The 23,381-nt window shown below is 38.5% G+C and overlaps 1 protein-coding gene across 1 annotated transcript in view; it reads right to left on the bottom strand.

Annotated features, from left to right (window-relative positions):
• Positions 1–4,472: 4,472 nt before the first annotated feature.
• LOC126178053 (endoplasmic reticulum resident protein 44) overlaps positions 4,473–23,381 on the bottom strand; it is a 77,794-nt gene continuing 58,885 nt past the window's right edge. Inside the window, exons 5-7 of the mRNA XM_049924500.1 lie at positions 20,371–20,486; positions 7,525–7,820; positions 4,473–7,413 (exon numbers count right to left, since the gene is read on the bottom strand). Of these exons, the coding sequence (XP_049780457.1) occupies positions 7,049–7,413; positions 7,525–7,820; positions 20,371–20,486 (777 nt within the window). The 3' untranslated portion in view covers positions 4,473–7,048. The remainder of the gene's footprint in view (positions 7,414–7,524; positions 7,821–20,370; positions 20,487–23,381) is intronic.

Genomic DNA, 23,381 nt, shown 5'->3' with positions numbered 1-23,381 from the left:
TCTGGTGACCAGCTCTTCCCTTCTCTTGACAAGTGATATGACTGTTATTGCAAACAAAGGAAACTCCGGCAACCGACAGTTGGAATCGTATCTGCTAGTTGGAATGTTCTTCACTGTGAACACCCATGTTTGAAGTTATATTTTTTAGATGATTACTCTGATTGAAGTTGATATGCAATAATAAAAATAGTTTCAAATTTACACAACCAGTATTGTTATTTGCAATACTTGTTGTGGGTTGTGGTACACAAATTTCCTAATGGAGTGCAGCATCATGACAATTGTCATGCCCGGTGAGCTTCTGCGGTCTACAATTAATCTCCTCCTCATGGAGTAACTGCTGCATCCAGGTGGTGTCTCCAAGTGCAGAATTACAGATGCCCACTGCCCCTTCTTGCTGATCTGCTGCAGCCACTCTTGTTCTCAAGATGTGCAAAAGAACAGAAAAATTACGCACCAAATATATGCTCCAAAATCAAACACATTCTGAAAGAACAATATGCTTGCCCAAAATCATGGCTATCCTTCATCAGTTAAGTTAGAGGGAATAAAATGTCACTTTCTCTGAAGTGATAGGTCACACCTCATCTACCACCTTCCATTAGTTATTCTTTTATTCTTCCCCGATCTCGAATTCCGCAAATATCTTTCTTGGGCCACCTATCCCCCATTTGTCTCACTACATGTCCTCCACCCTTTCATTTTCAGTCCTCTTACACTGGAATCTGCCACCACGGAATTTGTTTGTTTTTTCTATCTTGAAAAGTAATTCCTTGCATGCTTAGTTGCTTGTTGAGGAACCCTCACATTTTAGAACAGTTTTTACATTTGCATTTGCCATTATTTAAAAGGGTAGAAAAAACTTGCGCAGAACTTTCCTTTTGACACACTCCAGAAGCTTACTTTTGAGAACCCTACTTTGTTTAGTACAGGCACTGTATGTCATTTCTACTCTTTGTTTATTTTCCTGTCCATCATGTTCGCATCTTCAAATTCCCTAAATACAAAAACTCTTAGACTACTTCTATGACTTCAATGTTCATTTGTACAATTTTTTGTTCTCAATGTGTTAATAGTGTTTTATTTTACTCTTATTATAATTGGCTTTCCACACTATTTTCAAACTTGATATATAAGGGGCGACCAAAAAGTTTCCATTCAAAGGCTTTAGAGTCCAGAATCAATCAATGTGACAATTAAGTAAAATTGCCTGAACATTGAGGCAATCATCCCAGCAATGCACCAGGTTGAAGATGTGCGTTTGGCAAAAAAGTGTGTCCTGCTGCGTCAACTGGTTCATAACTTCCCGCTGCCCACCTCGTCTGGCACGAAACGCCAACCCTTCATGGCCTTTTTTTAACAGATTGTAGGCATGATAATCACATGGAGAGAGATCAGGATTATAGGGCAGGTGCTTGAGTGTGTCACACTGGTTTGTGACAGATGAAGGTGGCCTCCCAGATCGGCCAGCATATTTGCCAAATCGTGATCAGCACAGAACTTTCGCACTTGGTGATTTTCAACAGATGTGCTGTTCCATTCACATTCTTTATTCTCCAGTGGATGCCTGCTGGTGTTTGTCCTTCGACAGAAAAAAAAGCACATTGGTTCCTGTCTGGATGCATTTGCTAATAACATTGCCACATTTCATGTTTCCACTTTTACTGCACACACATCAAAAAGACATGAATGCCACAATATCCTGTTGCCTACATGTTGGTACTTGTATACCTGCATTGAAGTTGCACTACATTGCATACACACTGCAGCAACAATGCCCTCAAATGGGAACCTTTTCATTGTCCCTTACATTAAGGTCTTCCATCAGCTTTTGAAGCTTGTGTGCACTAAAGGCACGTAGTATGTCAACAGCATATAAAAAGTGTTTCAGACACATTCCAAGAACGCACATTTCTTCATCACTTTCCCTGTTTGAACATATGGATCTACATCCACAGTTGTTAATCATTGCCTTAGCACCACAATTTCCTGCTGCTTTTCAGTAAGATGCTTAAATCAAGGTCCCTCAGGAAAAAAAATTACTAAATTTGTACTTGCAAGATAGATATGTTTCCCTGGACTAATAACCAGTTTCTAATAATAAACTGCAAAAACTGGAAATGAACATTTCCCTTGTGACAAGTTTATTTAAACTACTCTATCCTACAAACTGTTGGCCTTGCCACAGTGGGGTGCCTTGTATGTCTCAAAGATACAGATAACCAGGCCATAGGAGCAACCAATTAACAGGGATATCTGTTGAGGGGACAGAGTAATATATGGTTATATTTTCTGAGGATATGCAACTCTATTGTATGCTAAAATATTCCAGAGGTAAAATAACTACCTTTTCAGATACCTGGATGTGGACTACTCAGGAGGTTGCTGTCACCAAAAAAACAAATATGGCATTCTAAAGAGTGGAGCATGGAATGTTAAATCCATTAACCAGGTAGGCAGATATGAGAATTTAAGAACAGAAATTAACAGGTTGAAGTTGGATATAGCAGAGTTTAAAAAAGTGCAGTGACAAGAAGAAGAGGCCTTCTTGTCAGCAAGTAAAGGGTTATCAACATATCATCAAATACAGGTAAAGCAGGAGTTGGTCAGAAAACAGGAATGTGGGCAAGTTACTATGAACAGCATATTGAATGCATTATCGCAGATGAAAGCATGCACAACCTAACACCCACTAAATTACTACAAGTCTATAATTCTACTAGTTCCACAGATGAAGAGACTGAAAAATATATGATGAGACATAGTGAATTACTCCGATCATTACAGGAGGTGAACATTTAATTCTGATGGGGAACTTCAATTTGATAGTGGAAAAGGAAGGAAAGAGAAAAAGGAGGGAAATGCAGATTGTGAGAAAGGAATGAAAGGGGATGCTAAGTGGTAGAATTTTACAGAGAATGCATTTAATCATCACAGACACTTTGTTTATGTGTCATGAGAGACTTATGTGATGGTGAAAGTTTCAGTAGGACAGTTAATGTGAAACAAGATTTTAAACTGCAAAACATTTCCAGGGGAAATTGTGAACTCCGATCATGATCTATTTCTTAACAACTGGAGACCACTACTGCAAAAAGGCAGGGAATCAAGAAGATGGGCATTAGGCAACAATTAACTAAAATGGAGGACATGGGTAGCTTCGAGAGATGAAGTAACCAATATGACAGGTAGGCAAAAGGACAAGACCCAGTGGAAATCTTTTGATAAAACATGAGATGCTGAATTTAGCTGACAGAAGGTGAAAATATCAAATTGTGGAATTGAAGTGGACCACTGTTACTTCTTTGTGTGTCTATCAACAATATTACATAGATTTTGTCTCATAATTTATTAGTTTTCTAGATTGAATTTTTCTTGATAGAATTTTTATATAATTTTAAATTTCATATGCACATTCTGTTTTTTTAGTTTATTTTTCATTTTCACAATTAAAATATTTCATTTTCCTGATGGGGCTGTCAGTAGAGAGGTATATAAAGGTAAGTGTAATGATACAATATTCTCCAGAAGTACACAGTTCAAGCACTTTGAATGAGATTGAACTGATACAGTATAAAAGATTAAACACGTTATTTTTAAAAGTGGTCATTTTTTCATTTATTATAAATGTACTGTTTTTTTTTCTTCACTTTTCCTGTATACAAAATCATGTCAAAATGACAATCCAAATTTCTACTATTTTTTTATGAATCATTACAGTTATGGCAAACTGCCAGTAATTTTAGTGGAAATGCCACTGGTATTTCAATTAAAAGTCCATGTTCATTATGATCTACATCTTGGAAAATATAATTATATAAAAGAAGAAAGAAAGTAACTATTGTGAAATTATATAAAAAGACTATAATTTTGTTTAAAATGGAGATGGGGAGGGAGGGGAGTGGGGGGAGGGAGAGACTTTTCATCTCCATTTTAACCAAAGAGCACTCACTCTCCCTACACACACACACACACACACACACACACACACACACACACACACACACACACACACACACACGTGCGAAAAATATTGACTGCATCATAGAGAGTATCCATCTAATAATTATTAAGATCGACCAATTAAAATTATCTGCAAAGAACTCAAAGTTCACAAAAATGCTTATGAGAAGCACAGTAAGCTTTCAAAAATAACAATATTTCACTTGTCACTGTAACTGTGCATAGTTAATAAATGTAGATTCATAGTGATCTCTAATGCTGAAAGTTACTAGTCGACTTTTACACACGGGATGGCATTGCATATTGAATTACAACGATACAGCAGACGTAACAACATTATAGATAGGTAACACTTTTTACCAGCATAGACAGCAACATTATTCACCTGAGAATTTTTGCAATATAATGGTGTAAAACTTGTTACATAGTGCAAGCAAATTAAAAATGATGACATACACTTTGTAACCGATGTTTATATTCAGCATATTCTCAGACAGAGTAATAACCTGAACATCAAATGCACTTTTCAAATTAAATTCCTGTCTCAAAATCATTAAAGCTTTTAACAAACAGTTCCTTTATTTTTTTTTTTAATTTTCTAGGGCTACGAGCCTCACATTACTATTTACCCTGCTATGTTCACTTTTGGCAGAAGTATCACATTGTACATATATTATGAACCAGCCTGGTAAGTGGCATGTAATACATCTGTGGGCTCGCTCACATAAATAAGCTCAATGCGCGGGGGCAAAAAAAAAAAAAAAAAAAAAAAAAAAAAAAAAAAAAAAAAAAAAAAAACACTGCTAACTTGACTTTAAGTACAAAACATTGCAATATTCTACATTTTTTGTAAGGAAAGTCCTTTTTTCAGAAATCTCAGTGCTAGACTGTCATCTATTCTCAAAGGCATATGTACTGTTTCTCATCATAATTAGTGCAAAACATAAAACAGCTTTTTTAAATCTGAGATGTATAATTTCAATGTAACAATATAGCGGAGATGCTGAGTCGTGATATTTCAAATTTTTTTTTTTATAAGGTACATTTTTTAAATGGATACATGTTCCAGCCAAATAATGAAATGTAGGACCAAATGTGACATAATTAGATCAGAGAACCGACAGATACTGCATACTTACATAAACAGAACAATTTGTAGATCACGACACTTTGTTAGAGCTGATACATTATATTACATGAACTACTTATCAATTTGGTTCAAGGAGTGAAAATAAGGGAACTTTTATTCAGAACGAATAACTTAGTAAGTTACTGTAATTTTTCTGTAATAGCCAAGAAAAGTATAAAGTTGTCAATATTGTGCCAACTAAATTTTCAGTTTAATACTCTCTTAAAACAAAAAATACTCTTATAATGCAAGCAAAAGAAAATATGTACCTATATTAAAAGGGCTACCTATTAATACTGATTTCAATGTTTTTATGATTATACACATCATTCACACTTCTACACAACTAATTTCTAAAGATACTGAAATCTAACATGAACAACTGTACATTTTTATTCATTCACTTTATTTACATCTAGATGGAAAAATATATTTTATACATTTCTCTTCTAAGGTCACACAATTTTTAAACAAATTGTGTTGTCGCTTCCCATTGTTGGTAATGCATCAAACTGCACAAACATTCCCACATCTTCCCTGTGAAGAAAAGTGATTCATACTCTTAACAGTTGCAATCATATACAGTTCTTTTTATTTTGATGTGTTTCCTTAACATGTACACATGTACGTTATCTCATCTATGTCGGAGAAATAGATTACGGAAACATAGACCTCATTTTCAGATTTTAGTGAAGGGAAATGTACCATATTCAATCTCAAGGATTGCTGCTGTTGTGTGACCACCATGAAAGGAAGGAAAATAATGATGATTATATTATTATTATTATTACTATTATTATTATTAATGACAGGCAACCAAGTAAATAATTTTTGTCATAGATCAACTGGTTTCCTAAATTGCAGCTCTCAATTAACCGAACAGTGAATAGTATTAGTATATAAATCCAAAACACACACATTGAATTTTTCAGTAATATTTTTACAGTACTTCAAGTAACTTTATTTATCTGCATCAGATGTGTGTGAACTAAAACACTAAACTTTGTTATAGACAATTACAGTGAATTAGAAGCGGTCAGAGGCTGCCCTTTCCTTTGCTCTGAATTGGTGACATGTATTTTTCTTTCCTTCCCTTCAATATTTGCAGTATTTACTCAGCATCACCCTGCAGTTGTTCAACAAAACACACACTGCACCATACAACATCTATCAAATCAAAATATTACAAATTTAGACTATTAATTTTTCAACAAAGTGACATTACTGATAACCATTTCTATACAACAAGCTCTAAGTAATAACATATAAAAGTACAATAAATTATGGAGAGGAAAAAAACAACCATTGCACAAGCGGACAGCAATCACTCAATTATAACAACACTCAAGAATAACTAGTTAGTGAAACTGACTACATCCTCAATCTGTGGCAAATTTCATTCAGACAAATCCACTATGCTGACTCAGTTCAGTATTTTACTACACAATCCATCAGTATTTAGCAGGCATGTATCTAAATTGAAACCAATAGTCACTAAATGCGAGATCAAAATGACACAAATTCATTTTATGCACATTGAATCTGGAGAAATCATATCAGTGTTACTCTTGGGGACAAAAAGAATTACAAGTTCAAGGTCAGGATCATTGTCTCTGTTTGGTGGCCAACCCCATTTACAACACACAAAGTAATACATATGCCAATTTACCAATGTATACATTTAATTTAAATATTCACAAGTGTCAAGTGCTAAGAGACATCAATATGGTTCTTAGCTGTGATGTGATTACATCCATGTTCAACAATATGTAAACAAAATCTAAAACACTATCTGAGGGTTACTTTTTTAACACAAAATAAAATTAAGGTTCAATATCCAATAGTTCACTCATTTATTGGCTGTAGCATTTTCAATTCTGTTGTCTCCACTTACCAGGCTTGACAAAGTTTCAATCGTTCACTCACATTTAAAATTGTGTTCATCACTACAATGCTTTACAATTCATCTCTTAACAGAGTATAACGGTTTTTAGATGGTGCTAGCTTCTTAAAGGTTGATTCTGGTGGTGTTGTAGGTTTCTTGCTGGTTGTGCTACTGCTTCCACTACTGCCATCAACTCGTGGTGGGTCAGTTACAGGATCAGGTCCATAATGGAACTCTCTATGCAGTTTCCCCGTATGCAAGTCATTTAGAAACTGTTTTAACTTTCCCGGTCTTTCCATGTCTTTGATATCTGGGAATAGGTACATATGTTTAAAACTGTCAATTGCTATTAAGGGCAGGTCACTCAACGTTTTACCTAAATGATGTAGTGGATGAGTAAATTTTACGCCATCGGCTGTCAAGAAGTTGATGGAATCTGAAATTTTGCAACAACAAGTAATTAATAGGCAAGATGAGCCAAATAACACCAAATAAAATAGTATCCTTCACTCAATATAAATTTACTTATATCACAGGAAATACTAACGTTTTTCAGATAGAAGTTCTGACTGGACAACATCGTTGAATTTTTTCACTATTCCATTGTCATCTGGATTGTGAAACAAAATTAAAAATGGAAGTCCCTCTTCAGTTAGTTCTTCAGCATTTTCAAATGTAATCTCTCTGACTAGTGGCACACATTTTTCTGATGCCCATATGTTGAATTCATCATAGACACTCAGATTTCCCTTGAATGTCTCATCTTCTTCATTGGAACGTGCCTTATCTGGTCGGAAGGCAACAATTGGTTGACCAGGTGGGTGCATCTGTGCACTTGCATCACTGATAAACAAAAAGAACAACACATATCAACATGCTGCGATTCTGTGCCACATAGCACAGCTGCAACAAAATTTTCTTATTAGCCAATTAATGCCAAGTGGCTCAAAATGTGTTATGATTTGAAATGTTTGTTTCTTTCCACATTCTGGATCAAATATCTGATGAGGAATCACAACTGCATGTTAAATTATACATACTCAAATCTTTTTTCAATGCTTTAATGTAAGTATATGCCAACGAAAGACGCAGACGATGCGCGCGCGCGCACACACACACACACACACACACACACACACACACACACACACACACACACAAAAGTGAGAACAAAAATTAAAGAAAGCTTGCAGGTAAATATATCACCAGAACTATGTTGCAGTTATTGTGAATATAGCAACCACAGCTGCTCAGAGTCTTTTGCAAGTTCATATGCTTTTCGTAAGGTATGAGAGTGGATATATCTACAAATTAACAGGAAATTTTTTAGGTTCCTTGTAGCAATTTTAGTAATGGTTTTATTTTACACCAGTTATGTATACACAAGACCAGCATTTAAATGAACTATATTATCAGCAAAATGACTTACAAACGTCTGACATACATGTATTATTTATGTAAATGTTAGCAGACCTTAAGAGACTTGTTAGTGACAACAACTTAAAAAAAACAGACCTCTTAAAGGGCTTCAGCAGCGTTAACGCAATAACATCAAATTCAAGATGACCAAAGCAAAGCACCTAATAATGAGTTTGCTAAGGTACTTTTTTAGTTGACTCACAACTACTTTTCTCGAACTTTGTAGCTATGCCTCACTAGCTTTATACAGTAGAAAGTATTCATTTAATACTGCCTGGAGCAATATTTTGAGGTATGTACAACTGATATGGATGACCCTGTCAATTTTTATTAACTGCTCTAATTTAAATGTGCTCCCTGTATCATGATTTCACATGCTTCAGCAGGCAATTAAATCTTCTGCCACAGCAATAAAGATGTAAGGTGAAAGAGACTTTTGGCAACTTTAATGAAGGGATTGTATCTGTGACTGAGTTAATTCTGCTTTGACCTAATTCTCACAGTAAATTTTTCTACCAGAGAAGGTGATTTGGAAATAGCACCAATGATCATTGCACTCATTAATCCACATCTGACTGACACAATGCTCTGCTTACCAGAAAACCTGTCTAGTATTGCCTACCAGTTGGGTGTCTCAGGCTTGTGTTGTTTAAATTGATATAAATAGACAATATTTTGACTACTTACAATGTGAAAAACTGTTGAGGTACAAACACTTTTACTGGTGGCTTTTATTCTTATCTACGAACAATGGCAGAATGTTCCAAGCATACAGGTTTGGTGCACTTCCGAAATATAATTTGACTCTTTTTATCTTTCTTCTCTACAGAATCCTTTTATTAGCTGGTAGCTTAACTGCCCTCCCTGGATCCGGTTCTACTAATGAATTCATTGACTTCCTTACCACTACTAGTGGCTTTTCCACATTGATGATGAAAGCTTGATGTATGTTTTTTTATTGGTAGCCAGAATCATCCAAATAATGTATGCATTTGTTACACTTATGTCGATCATGTCGAAGAAAACCACCAATGGCCTGTGCCTTGTCTTTTTCTCTTCACACTGTATCATCGTGTCTTCTGGTTCACGGTGTCAACGCTGCCCTTTGTGGCACTGTACTTCATTATAACATCATGCTTCTTTATTTGTGATGACACCATTGTTTGTCCATGAAGAGCGCCAAGGATTATAAAACTGTTTTTCTTACGAACATTAGAAGCTACACCAAACCTGGTTAAAAACCAAAAACGTACTTTACATCCTTTAGGTGTAATAAAAACTGGCAGGAATTTCACCTTATGTTTTTTTTTTGGATAGTACCAACTAGTGTCAGATCTTTTGACAACAAATAAGGATCTAAATCGAGAGATGTAAAGAAAATTATCACAGATGATATTATGTCCAGACTTTCCAAGTTCCATCACCAGTGTTTTCGAAACATTCTCTTCAAGTCACACGGCTCTAGGTTTTTCCTCCTTCCCCAAATAAACTTTCATCTTCCAGCAGCACCTTGTTTAACTGTCGCAATCTGCCCAGAACTTTATTTCCTACCAACCAGGTTTTGATGTGATGTATTGTTGAAATGGACATCAACCTCGAAATGTGACCAACTGTTCATCCAGAGTCATGCACCATCTTGGATTGTAGGCATCCATAAGGGGAATTTCTCATATTTCAAAAACTTCTCTGATTGGTTTCAATTTTTCACTTGACCTATGTTGTGTCGGGTTGCTTTATTGTCAAAGAGCAACACCCAGTTGAGAGACATAATTTCACTGAAACGTGGTTGGCCATTCTCAACACTACAAAGCTGACCAATATCTTCATTTCTTCACTTGTAAACTCCAGTCAGGATCAAAACACAATGAAACTTTTTCATTTCATGCATACCTATACCCACCCAGTCCTCATAAATGAGTTGACCTTTCTTGATGGTCCATATACACACTTTGTCAATGGGGGATACATAAAAAGTAACATAAAACAAGTTTCATCATCACAGTTCCTAATTGAGCAACTTGTACACAAAATTGGAAAGTAAATTACTGTACCTATATATGTATAAATCTCAGAAGTGCACAAAATGTATTTTTGAACAAGAGCAGTACCAAGAATTTGTAAAAAAGACGACTAATGAAAATAAAGTGAAATAAGAATTATGTAAATGCTGATGAGCAATGTAAATGGTGACAATCATCACACAGTAAAGATTAATAAGGATACTAATAAAACTATTGTCTCCTGTTAAGTCCAACCCCCTTGTTCACATTGTTGGAGAAGCGACAGGGCAAAGTAAGGAACTGCCTCCAGGGATGAAGTACAGTGAAGACTGTGCATGCCTCAGGGCCACTACAATAGCTCTGAATGTCTTACAGGAACCCTGGCAATTAATGACCAATGGGGCTCTGGTAAGGCTATGATAGGCCCAGCAAGCCAATAGCGTTTAACAATCAAAAGAAGCCTCAGACCAAAATGAATACCGAAAGTGACAAAAAGCCTTTGTGCAAATCAGGTATGATGGCCAACATGGCTCCCATGACAGAGGGATTTGTCCACAGAATATAGAAGAATTGGGACTGTTAATGTTGTATCCTTAGAAAAGGATGATGAAAAGGAAGAGTTTAATGATAAACTGGAGGATGCTGTCAAATCTCACATGGCTGTGATTAAAGGAGACCATAAAGCTTGAACTGAGAATGATACAAGAGGATATGAAACAGTTACAGGAAAAAGCAGAGCGCCAGAAAGAAATGGGGACAGGGAGGTGTATTTACTAGACATATGTCTGAGAAATAAATGGATGATTGGTAACAGATTGGGTATAAGAAAAGAGATAGTCACAAAGTTATCAGATACAGCTGGAATTTGGATCAGAAATCCATAACAGACTATATCAGGGATCACCAAACTACAACCTTTGGGCTGGATACAGCCCCAAGACAGTACTTGAACGAAAAGTTATGACGCAATTTACATTCAAATATTATGTTTAGAATACTGGGAAATTTTCACATGTGCAGACACCTACTGGTTGCTATGTGCCTTAAACAGCTACGTTCAATTTTAAATTATTGAACCTAGATTTTCTTGTTTCTGGTAATGTCTGCTTGCTATGCAGCAACCAAACACTTTAATTAGGTTTATAATTCAATGTCTCTCATTTGCAGATCTGTTTACTTCATCATGGCTACTACGAAAAGGAAAGTGGAAGCCAGGTATCATGTTTTCAATGAGGGGGGAGTAAAGTACTTCATTCTGGATACAAAAAACCACAAAACTATTTACCTAAATTGTGGCAAAAGTGTTGCTGTTTTGAAACTATGAAACATACTATGAAACAAAACATCTCTCAACATATTCAAAATTTTCTGGAAAGTTATGTTCTGAGAAATATCAGTCCAACAAATGTAATTTAAAAACCCAAAGAAATCTCCTCATAAGAAATTTTGCTGGAAATGAATCTGCCACCCTTGTAATATACAAAATTTTTCACAAGATGGCAGAAGATTCTATGGTGGGAGGAGGAAATGACTTGTGTTGCAAGAAAGCCATTTTGTTTGGAAGTATCAGCCTTTCAGCCATGCGGAGAGAAGAAGAAATTGGAGGGAACACAGTGCTACAGACATGCAAAATGCCAATAACTTTTTGTGTTATTCTCTGGTGCTGGATGAGTCTATTGATGTCTCAAATACATCATGTCCCAAGTACATCACAACTTCTCGTGTTCATTTGTGGTGTCAATTTGAACTTGCACTTTCACATAATGGAAGTATTGTTATCTGTTTGCAGCATGCATGGAACATCATGTTGATGTTGATGGTGATGATGATGGTTTGGTTGTGGGGTGCTCAACTGCGCAGTTATCAGTGCCCGTACAAATTCCCAACCTTTGCTCAGTCCAATCCCACCACTTACATGAATGATGATGAAATGATGGGGACAACACCAACACCCAGTCATCTCGAGGTAGGTAAAAATCCCTGACCCCGCCAGGAACCAAACCCGGGACCCCGTACGCATGGACCAAATGGAAAAGCTATTTTCATGGAAGTGCAAAAGATTCCGCAAGACTATAACCTCCAATGGAGTCAATTTTGATTTATTATGGTTGACGGAGAGGGAGGGGGGGGGGGGGGTGACGGCTGAAGTGAGGAAGGGTTTGGTGGGGCAGATCAGGACTCAGTTGGAAAGTTTTCAAATTCAGGATGCTCTCTTCACACATGGCATCATACATCAGCAAGAATTCTGTGGGAAAGAGGGAATTATTGTGTGAACTTCAGACATAGACATGCGTTCCATCATTGTCAATTCCAGGTTTTTCTTGAATGAATTGATTCTGAACTCTGTTACTTGCATCATTACAGAGTAGTGACTTGGCTTTGATAACTTTTTTTAATTCACAAATATGTTGAGAGTGTCATCATTTTTTGTACATTGCTTGCCACTCACCCATCATTAAAACAGAATGCTGAATTTAGTTTTACATCCTTTTTCCCCAGAGCTTTTGTTCTGGCTTTTAAGTATTGCACAGAATGATGGTGCGGACCACACTTGTCATTTTGTCAGTTATCTGGCCAGCTGTGAAAAAAGTTTGAAGACATCTGGACTATGTCACAATAACTGATGAAATTACAAGATGCCTGAAAGTGATACCAAAAATTAATCTATATGGTGACCACAGCCTATTAGTAGGGACAAACAGACATGCAAAAATCAAGTGCTGGGAACTAAAAGATAGACACAACCAAGAGAGATATAGGGGAAAGATTAAGATACAGCTACCCTAAGACGAGAGGAAGGATGCCAAGGAAAAATGGAACAGCTTCAAACAGACTCTAATCGAGGCAGAGGAAAAACATATGAAAGGACATCAACCAAAGTCAGACACAAAAAAATTCCATGGTAGTATAAGTGCAGAAACATCAAGGCGAAGAATAACGCATGTCCAGAATGGTTCAAAGACAGAATGGAATGTAATAGAGACAAATGAAAATTGGAATGATTCACAAAATAAGTAAAAGAATGGAAAATCCAGGACAGAACGTAACAATATTATGAAAAGGAAAGTTGCCACTCACCATGTAGTGGAGATGCTGAGTCGCAGATAGGCACAATGAAAATAAACATAGCTTTCGGCCTGTAGGGCGATCGTCAAAAATAGATGACACACACACACACACACACACACACACACACACACACACACGACTGCAGGCTCAGCTAACTATAACCACACTGCGAGCAGCAGTACCAGTGCATGATAGGAATGGTGACTTTCCAGAATTTGTTAACCTTGAACCTTGCCTCACCACCAATCCCCAGATCCCTCAACAGGCAAACTAACCTTATATCTGCAGAAAGAACTGCAGTCCACCATCTAAAAACTGATCCTGACCTTATAATCCTACCTGCTGACAGGCTCCACCACTGTTGTTTTGAACCGCACAAAGATTACCTGGCAGAAGGACTCCACCAGCTGTCAGAAACAGCCACCTTCAAACGTTACCACAGTAACCCCATTCCAGAAATCCAGCAGGGTCTCTTAGTCACTCCTCAAATCCTTGGACCCATCCCAGAACCTCTCTCTGCAGTCCATCTCTCTGCTCACCCCTATCACTTCCCACACTCCTACCTTCTACATGCTTCCTGAAGTCCATGAACCCAACCACCCATGACATCCGATTGAGGCCGGTTACTGTGCCCCCACTGGGAGAAGCTCTGCTCTCGTAGCCCAACACCTTCAACCTATTACCTGGACCCTGCCCTCCTATATAAAAGATACCAATCATTTCCTCCGCCGACTCTCCACAGTTACTATCCCTTTATCACACGGTGCCCTGCTTGGCACTATTGATGCCACCTACTTTTACACTAACATACCTAATGGAGTGGGGAGGATTTCATTTCACTCCACTAAGAGTGTCTTTCCGCCGTCCACCTAACCTTCGTAACCTCTTAGTTCATCCCTATGAAATCCCCAAACCACCTTCCCTACCCTCTGGCTCCTACCCCTGTAACCGCCCCCGGTGTAAAACCTGTCCCATGCACCCTCCCACCACCACCTATTCCAGTCCTGTAACCCGGAAGGTGTACACGATCAAAGGCAGAGCCACGTGTGAAAGCACCCACGTGATTTACCAACTGACCTGCCTACACTGTGAAGCGTTCTATGTGGGAATGACCAGCAACAAACTGTCCATTCGCATGAATGGACACAGGCAGACAGTGTTTGTTGGTAATGAGGATCACCCTGTGGCTAAACATGCCTTGGTGCACGGCCAGCACATCTTGGCACAGTGTTACACCGTCCGGGTTATCTGGATACTTCCCACTAACACCAACCTGTCAGAACTCCGGAGATGGGAACTTGCCCTTCAGCATATCCTCTCTTCTCGCTATCCGCCAGGCCTCAATCTCCGCTAATTTCTAATTTCAATCTGCCGCCGCTCATACCTCACCTGTCTTTCAACATCATCTTTGCCTCTGTACTTCCGTCCCGACTGACATCTCTGCCCAAACTCTTTGCCTTTACAAATGTCTGCTTGTGTCTGTGTACGTGTGGATGGATATGTGTGTGTGTGCGCGCGAGTGTATACCTGTCCTTTTTTCCCCCTAAGGTAAGTCTTTCCGCTCCCGGGATTGGAATGACTCCTTACCCTCTCCCTTAAAACCCATATCCTTTTGTCTTTCCTTCTCCTTCCCTCTTTCCTGACGAGGCAACTGTTGGTTGCGAAAGCTAGAATTTTGTGTGTATGTTTGTGTTTGTTTGTGTGTCTATCGACCTGCCAGCGCTTTTGTTTGGTAAGTCTCATCATCTTTCTTTTTAAATATATTTTTCCCACGTGGAATGTTTCCCTCTATTATAATCTCAAACATGACTGTACTAGAAAGTACTTATACCTCAGGTCATAAGATAAGCAACATTGGTTTGAAAGACCCACAATGAAAACTAAACTGTGCATGGTTTTGTTGGTTGTCACACAGAATTTCAATAGGTCTTAGCAATTAATTGGAGACAGGATCATACATTGCAGATGTAAGTTTTTCAACTACTGCCTCCTTACCATTTTATAGTTTTCATTCTAAAAATGTTGAGCCCTCCATATACCCAGCATTGCTCACCTTATGATCTTAGATACTTCAGTATCTTCTATTACAGCTACGTTTAAGACTATACATTTATACAAGAGAATAAATGTAATTGTTATGTGTTTATACCTAGATGTTCACCCAAAGATGTAGCTGAAATGTCATAAAATTGGTTGAGAGTCCAATAAAAAGAATTTTCATACATCTGAAACTGTTTTCTAATGACCAACATGCATATTTGCAACTGTGGTTGCCCCGACTATACATTCTTTTGAATACTATTAGTACTGAAATGTCAGCTCTTGGCTTTAATTAGCTAGAGGAGTTTCTTTACAGCATGAGACAATTTAATCATAGGCTGCCTCTTGCTTTTATTATTTTTACCCTGATTTCTTTTAGGGTGAAGCAAGTCTTAACAAAGTTGGAGGAATATGTTCAAGAAAGAGTTAAACTGTTCCGCTATTAACTACCTGCTTTGTAAATCCATTTCCTGTTTTCTTCCCGTAACTTTTCTTTGCACACAGATTGTGGCATGGCTTACTATGTCGTGGTTTACAATTCTGTAATACAGCACCTTTTTATGATGTGAAATAACTGATCAGCAAATTTTATTGTTTATTTTCCACTATCATTTATCAGAGAAACCTTTCGTTATTACTTTTAACACTACATCATTCAAATACCTCGGGTTTAAAACCAAGTTATCAATGGCTGATGCACTATGTCCAGTCCTCGGTGTGAATGTTACTGGGGAGAATAAATCAAAGTTAGACATCAGCAGCACTATCTGTCCTTGATCATGAACAATAATATCATAAAGAAACCAACACTGAAGTCTCCATAAATAATTATTCTCCAGTTAAGCATGCATAATCTTAGTAAAACTCTCTCTGGCTACTGTATGAATCTTAAGGTATCCCCTGAGACACACGCGCGAACTATGAGCACTATCAGATTGCTTGTTTCTTGATCCACTACTGTGGATTAGGCATTCAAACACCTGTTGAACAAGATAGTTATTAAGTTAAAGGGCTTGGAATTTCATATTCTGCTTATGTAACTGCTCTCCTTTTCCTCTTACTGGTTCTATAGAGGTACATCAAAATGTATATACTGATTTTGGTCATTTCCATGTGATGTTACAAGTGCACATCTGCTGACATTCCACTTGTCCTTTCATTTTTTCCTGTATGGGTACTGTAAGTTCATCCTTTTTACAAATGATGCTCATGATGTTTTGGTGGAAGCTAATAAATGATTAATTCCCTGCAACAGACAATGTTCACCAGAATGTATTACTACTGTTCATGTTTTGTGTTGTTACCAGGCCTGGTAGGATATATAGGGGGCATGAAGGTGTCAAGTAGTCATTGTGAAGGACACTGAGATGTCACATACTTTTGTGGGACAATGTTATCAACACCTGACATAATATGAATGGGTCATCATCACTGTCTCTCTTCATTTGGATGTCTGGTGGAATTTTGCAATATCCAGATTTGTGGGCGAGAATGAGTAACAGACTCCTGTTGGTGTTGGGTCAGGGAATTACTGCCCCACACTTCAGCTAAATTTAAGACCACAACACAAACGGCTGTATTTGGAGTGGTGCTGTGATCAGGAAGCATGGATTGCTGATGAATGGCATTGCATTGTGTTCAACAATGAATCACAATTATTTACTACCCTGGATGATCATTGGTGGATATGGTGGCAATCTGAGAAGAGGTCTCATTCTCCAAAGTTTTTTTTTTTTTTTTTTTTTTTTTTTGGGGGGGGGGGGGAGGGGGGGGAGAGAGAGAGAGAGAGAGAGAGAGAGAGAGAGAGAGAGAGAGAGAGAGCATTGTTACTCTTAGTGTTGCGTGGGGAGACATCAGGTAAGATTTCAGTTCACAACTGGTACTGAGAGTGGGTACTCTGAAAGCACAATGGTACATCACAGACATCCTGCTTACTCATGTGTTGCTTCCCATGCAATGCAATTGTGGTGTCTTTTTCAACAAGACAATGCAGACCAGTTACAATGCTTGTGGGACAGTTTGCCTCATGAGATGATGTAACAGCTTTCTTATACCCTTCCCAAACAAATAAGGGCATGCATCCTTACCAGGTGGGGTTCACCATCATGCTGATAAGAAGGCTCATAGAACCAAGTTATATTTTAAATAACTTGAATTTGCAATCACTACAGTAATTTCAGATATTGTCTCAAAAGGTTAAGTTTCGTTTCGTTTCCTCCTCCCCTTCTGGGTGACTCATTTTTTTCAGGTAGTATATATTTATTCTGCAGTCTGTCTATTGAGCAAATTTACTCTAAACAAGGCCTAGGGAACACACACACACACACACACACACACATGGAGCTGCTCGATACTTCTCGTAATTAGCTATGCAAGTAGTTTCTTATCACAAACTTTCAGATGGCACCAACTAAGGGGGCTATGCTTCACAGATACCTGTATGTGGATGCTTCTTTCTCCCATGTGACTCTCCAAGCTCTGTAATAGCATGTTCCACAGAATGCTTTAATTCAACACTTATCATAATGAGGAGGGGGACATCACCGCACTAGAGTGAACAGTATACTCTGTGATGTGCCTGATGTCATCAAAAATTCTGTAATTGAGTCTGTAGTCTAATGGGTTACCTCTTAACCCTCCGCACCCTCCCAGCTATTATCACTTTATATTATCTCTCCGCAGTTGACACAGATGAGAGGCGGGGCACATGGAGTATTGGGATGTGATGGGCGTCCGCAATCTCGACATGTGATGCTGGAAGTATAGAGGGAAGACATATGGCCAAACTTCCAGCATTTAAAGCACTGCATTGGGGGAGGGATATAGGGCTTTACATCACAGCAGTAGACCATCACCATGACCTTCTCGGGTGATGTATCAACCTCAAAGGCCAAGATGAAGGCACCGGTGGCAACCTGATTATCCCTCAGACCCCAGTGGACACGCAGAACGAAATGTACACCTCACCACTCTAAATTGGCGTGCAGCTCATTGTCAAAATGGTTCAAATGGCTCTGAGCACTATGGGACTTAACATCTTAGGTCATCAGTCCCCTAGAACTTAGAACTACTTAAACCTAACTAACCTAAGATCATCACACAACAACCAGCCATCACGAGGCAGAGAAAATCCCTGACCCCGCCGGGAATCGAACCCGGAAACCTGGGCGTGGGAAGCGAGAACACTACCGCACGACCACGAGATGCGGGCAAGCTCATTGTCAGACTGCAAAAGAAGGTCCCTGTGAAATAAAATACCCTGGACTCTATTTAAGCTCTTATGGGGTGTGATGGTTACAGAAACATCCCCCAGCTTGCCACAAACGAGTAACGCCCGTGACTGGGCAGAGGATGCTGTTTTGACAAGACTGACCCAGATCTCATTTTGGACAATCCCTCCACCTCCCCAAACATGTCCTCTAAATGCTCAACAAAAAACTGAGGCTTCATCGTCATGAAACAATCACCATCAGCTCTTGAATATACAAGGTAAGGGGATGAATAAGAGCCCCTACCATCCTTAGCCTGACATTCCTCCCACGGTGTGGCCAGGGAGGGGGACAATTTGGGGTCGTACTTCTGTTCATTGAATTGAGCCCATGAACACTTAGAGACTGCTGGTGTTTGACCACCAGCAAGAGCTGATGTACTACACTTCATCGTGTGTCATCCACCCTGATGCTACCCGCTCTGACCAGGGGCCCTCCCTACGGGCGCCACCCAGCTGCAGCAATGGCCACCTGGCAGGATGGCTATTTCCGGGAGTCCTGATGCCCCAGGGGGATGGGCATCTACCCCTTGGCGTACGTGGGTAGTTAACGGAACAGGCATCAGCAGAGCGATCCCTGTGTGGTCAGGGGCTACAACCAACAGGGTACATGGCAGCCCAACCACAAAGGACTGGCTGCTGTGCTGGATATCAGGTGCAAACAAATCCGTTACAATTGTCAGCGAAGAAAATGATATTGCACAATGGATGGAGGGAACCTTGTTCAGCAGCTGGTAAATGAGTGGAAATGCAGATCCACACAGACGTAGGATGCGAAAGATCTCAGCGCACGATGGACACGATGCACCATGTAAGGCTACTTCCACAATTGGCTTGCTCTATGGGAAAATTTTGAAATATGGAGGTCAAACCCCAACGGGGACCATCACATAAAGACCGAAACATGTCACTCTCCTTTTAGTTGCCTCTTATGACAGGCAGGAATACCTCAGGCCTATTCTAACCCCTGGACCCACAGGGCCTAAGCGTAATGTTCAAAATGAATGACTTTCAAGTAACATTCAAACATTGCAGAGACAAATTCACAGAAAATAAGATGGTTTAGTTTCTTGTGATCAAATCTGAATATAAACATTTTCTGTTATGAAAAATTGACATGCACAAACTACAGCAAAATTGGTACGCCGGTACAAAACCAAGAAATACGACCCAATATGACTAAAATCATTACTTTCAGAATGGTGGTTGGTATTTTCGACTTCACACACACTGAAGAAACACTTTCTATCAAACAAACAAGCATGCATACAAACAAACACCACGAGCCACAAAAGCATATGAAAAAGAGAGATGATGATTTTACATTATGAACAAGGAAGGAATACTGTTATAACTACATTGCAGAGACATAGACTTGCATTTCTTGTTACTGATTGTCACTTTTCTTAACAATCTGCCCATAATGCTTAACACAGGGAGAGACAACACACAGAACTGTAAGTGTTTATTCCACAAATTGTCTTTGCTCATCAAAATCACTATACATCCAGAAACTAATACGTAATTGAATATGTATGTATTTTCATCCAACATCAATGTTGCATTAACAACATTTGTAAAGTTATCTAACACTTACCCAAAGCCAACATAGAACTGGCAGTCCTCTTTCAAATTAGTTGCAACTCTTCTAAAAACAGTATATTCTGGTACATCCTTCCGATCAAAATAACCAATTACAACTCTCTTTTTTTCCTGTGGATGAAAATAGCAAGAGAAATGAGATTAAACAAAGAAGACAAATCATACCGGTTCCAACACAACAAATGAAATATCACTCTGGAATGATAACAGCACAATTTTTAAATATTTGCTACAGTCCAGAGAGCACCATCAATTGTGTGGATTTGTTAGAACTATGTGGATGCAATTGGACAAGTTGTGAGGAAGAAGAATTAAACAATTCATTGTGTGTGTGTGTGTGTGTGTGTGTGTGTGTGTGTGTGTGTGTGGTTTTCTCCTGTCAATAAATTTGGTCCCCAATATACCCACATTATCTTTATACCTTACACATTAGTATTTCTCCTCGAAAAAGGAGTACAACACCAACTACGTGAACTCACTGTTACGGTTCCATTTTAGATTTGCAGTGAATATCTGACCACTCTCCATTTGCCCTTGCTTTAAACTTCTCGTTTGGCTCCACTGCATATTGACCACTGGTGTGTGCACCTTGCTGGAATCATGAAATGTCTACTTTTATTTCATTTGTGAATATTACATTTACAGTTTGGCTGAAACGAAGGTGTAGGGGAGGGGTATACACATGAACATAGTTTTACATTAAAGCAAGCTTTTTTGAGAGAACTTGTCTCTTTGAAGATCCACATATGCAAGTCAATGTTTTCATGAACATCTTTTATGCACAGTAAAATAATGGAAACTCCAGGTTGAAATATCAACAATATAAGGGAACGACATTGCTAGTCACCACAAAGATGACAGACTGAGTTGCAGACAGGCACAACGAAAAGCCCCTTACACATTAGATTTGGGCCAAAGCCTTCTTTAGAAAATGAACACACACACACACACACACACACACACACACACACACACACACACAACCACCATCTTCTGCACCTGCATCTCAGCCTGAGCTGCCGGAGATGGTGCTAATGTGTGTATGAGATGTGCTTCCTTTTGTGAATTTGTGTATACGTGTTTCTTTTCCTGAAGAAGGCTTTGGCCAAAAGTTAATGCACAAGTGTCTTTTCGTTGTGCCTGTCTGCAACTCAATGTGTCATCTTTATGGTGAGTAGCAATCTATCTTTTCCATACATTGTTTTTAAAAATATAATCCTTCTCTACATTTAATGGCACATTTTCAATGTTGCCCCATTAGTTGTTTTGATGTAGTAATGTAATTGAGCCTACCAACTAATCTACTGCTTTGGAGAAAACATGATTGTAAAGCTTGAGCTTTGGTTGGTTTCATGATATGTCATTACGTGTGAACAATCCTCACACTGTGGGTTAAGAGTTTGTAAAGCATATACTTTGGTAGATGCAATCTATACTATAGTCCAGCATAGTTGTCATACCAGCATTGAGCCACTACTGTAATTCATGCTAAGTGCCAATTCACCAGAGCAAAGAGTGGCAACTACGTTCTCATATTCCAATACAACAGTGGCTCTGACACTTACCAATACAACAGTGGCTGTCAGGCATAAAAGGCTATGCAATAGTATATTGCATTAGAACACTTTATATACAAGCAGCTCTCAGAATACAAACAATGAAACAGGTTTTGGATTTCAGTAAATGAAAAATTCATAAATGATGTGCAGTGATTAGCTGGAATAAATTTTGCCTGAGATAATGACAAATAAAAAAACCCCACATTCTCTGCTGTCATGGTTATTGAGGTCTTATTGGTTGTCATGGACATCTACTTGAATCAGCAATGGTTCTGCAGCTATGTGAAGACCATGAGTTCTTTCAGCATATCTACTTCAGAATTTGTACACATGTCTCATTGAATTCCCTAAAGACACTTTGGGGGACACTATAGAGTGGAGTAACAGCTGTAGAGTATGACTTATCTTAATAGAACTATTCTCCTTTGTTGCCCTTGTTCCCTACAAAGGCTTGCAATAAGTTCAATGGTGTTTAATTCACAGTATGCCAGAGTCAACCACCAAATATTATTCTCTTTGTCTGCTGAAAGCAATACACTTATGAAAAGTAATTTTTATGATCTCAAGTGCATGATCTGGTAGACCTGCTTTCCTTATAAGATGTGGAATTAGATGGAAGCTCTAGCTATTGTTTCCCAGGCATTCAATAAAAGATTCCCCATAATAGAAGCCAGCACTCTGCACAAACCTATCTCTGTTTTCAATGTGATACACTTTCCAAAACCTGATGGTATTTAAATCTCTCCTCTACAGCCATTCCACTCGAACGTTGCCTCTGTGATCATATATTTTCTGATGTGCAAGGCTTAATTTATTTCTCCCATGCAAGCTTTTGGAATGATCTACTCCACATTAAGTCTCATTAGTGTAATGAACTGTCAATCAAGTATTTTGCAAATATCTTTTGGTTGAAGTTATTTATTTCTGAAGCCCAATTTCCTGAATAACATGTTAAAGGATTCTTTCACTCATACCAGGATTGCCTTTCACTTCAGTTTTCAACGTTTCTAGTGAAGATAATACTGTTGTAAGCTTTTTCACCACAGACAATGTGGATTTCTCCTCATTATGACTCCTTGTGTAAACTCGTACAATACAAAGTTCTGTCACCTACTGAACTCTTATTTGACATACAACATTTAAAGTTTCTTAATGTCCTCTTGAACTACTTCCTCATTTCTGTTGTTACCAAGACATTTCAAACTTCTCTCCACTGGATGTGATATGCAACTGCTCACACCCTGTTATATTCCAGACTCATATGTGACGGACAGGTTTCATTGGCTCACAATTTTGTACTTGATGTAGTCACCAATTTTCTGCAAAATTTGGGGGAAGGGGTGTAGGAAATTCCACCTGGGGTGATCCAGCCAAAGTCATTGCTGGGTGACAGATTTACAAAGCTTCCTCCTTTCCACAAAACTTATACTTATAACAACCTGCCTTG

Source organism: Schistocerca cancellata, chromosome 1 (assembly GCF_023864275.1).
Source record: "Schistocerca cancellata isolate TAMUIC-IGC-003103 chromosome 1, iqSchCanc2.1, whole genome shotgun sequence".
Taxonomy (NCBI): Eukaryota; Metazoa; Arthropoda; class Insecta; order Orthoptera; family Acrididae; genus Schistocerca; species Schistocerca cancellata.
This window is presented reverse-complemented; position numbering and strand designations above follow the sequence as displayed.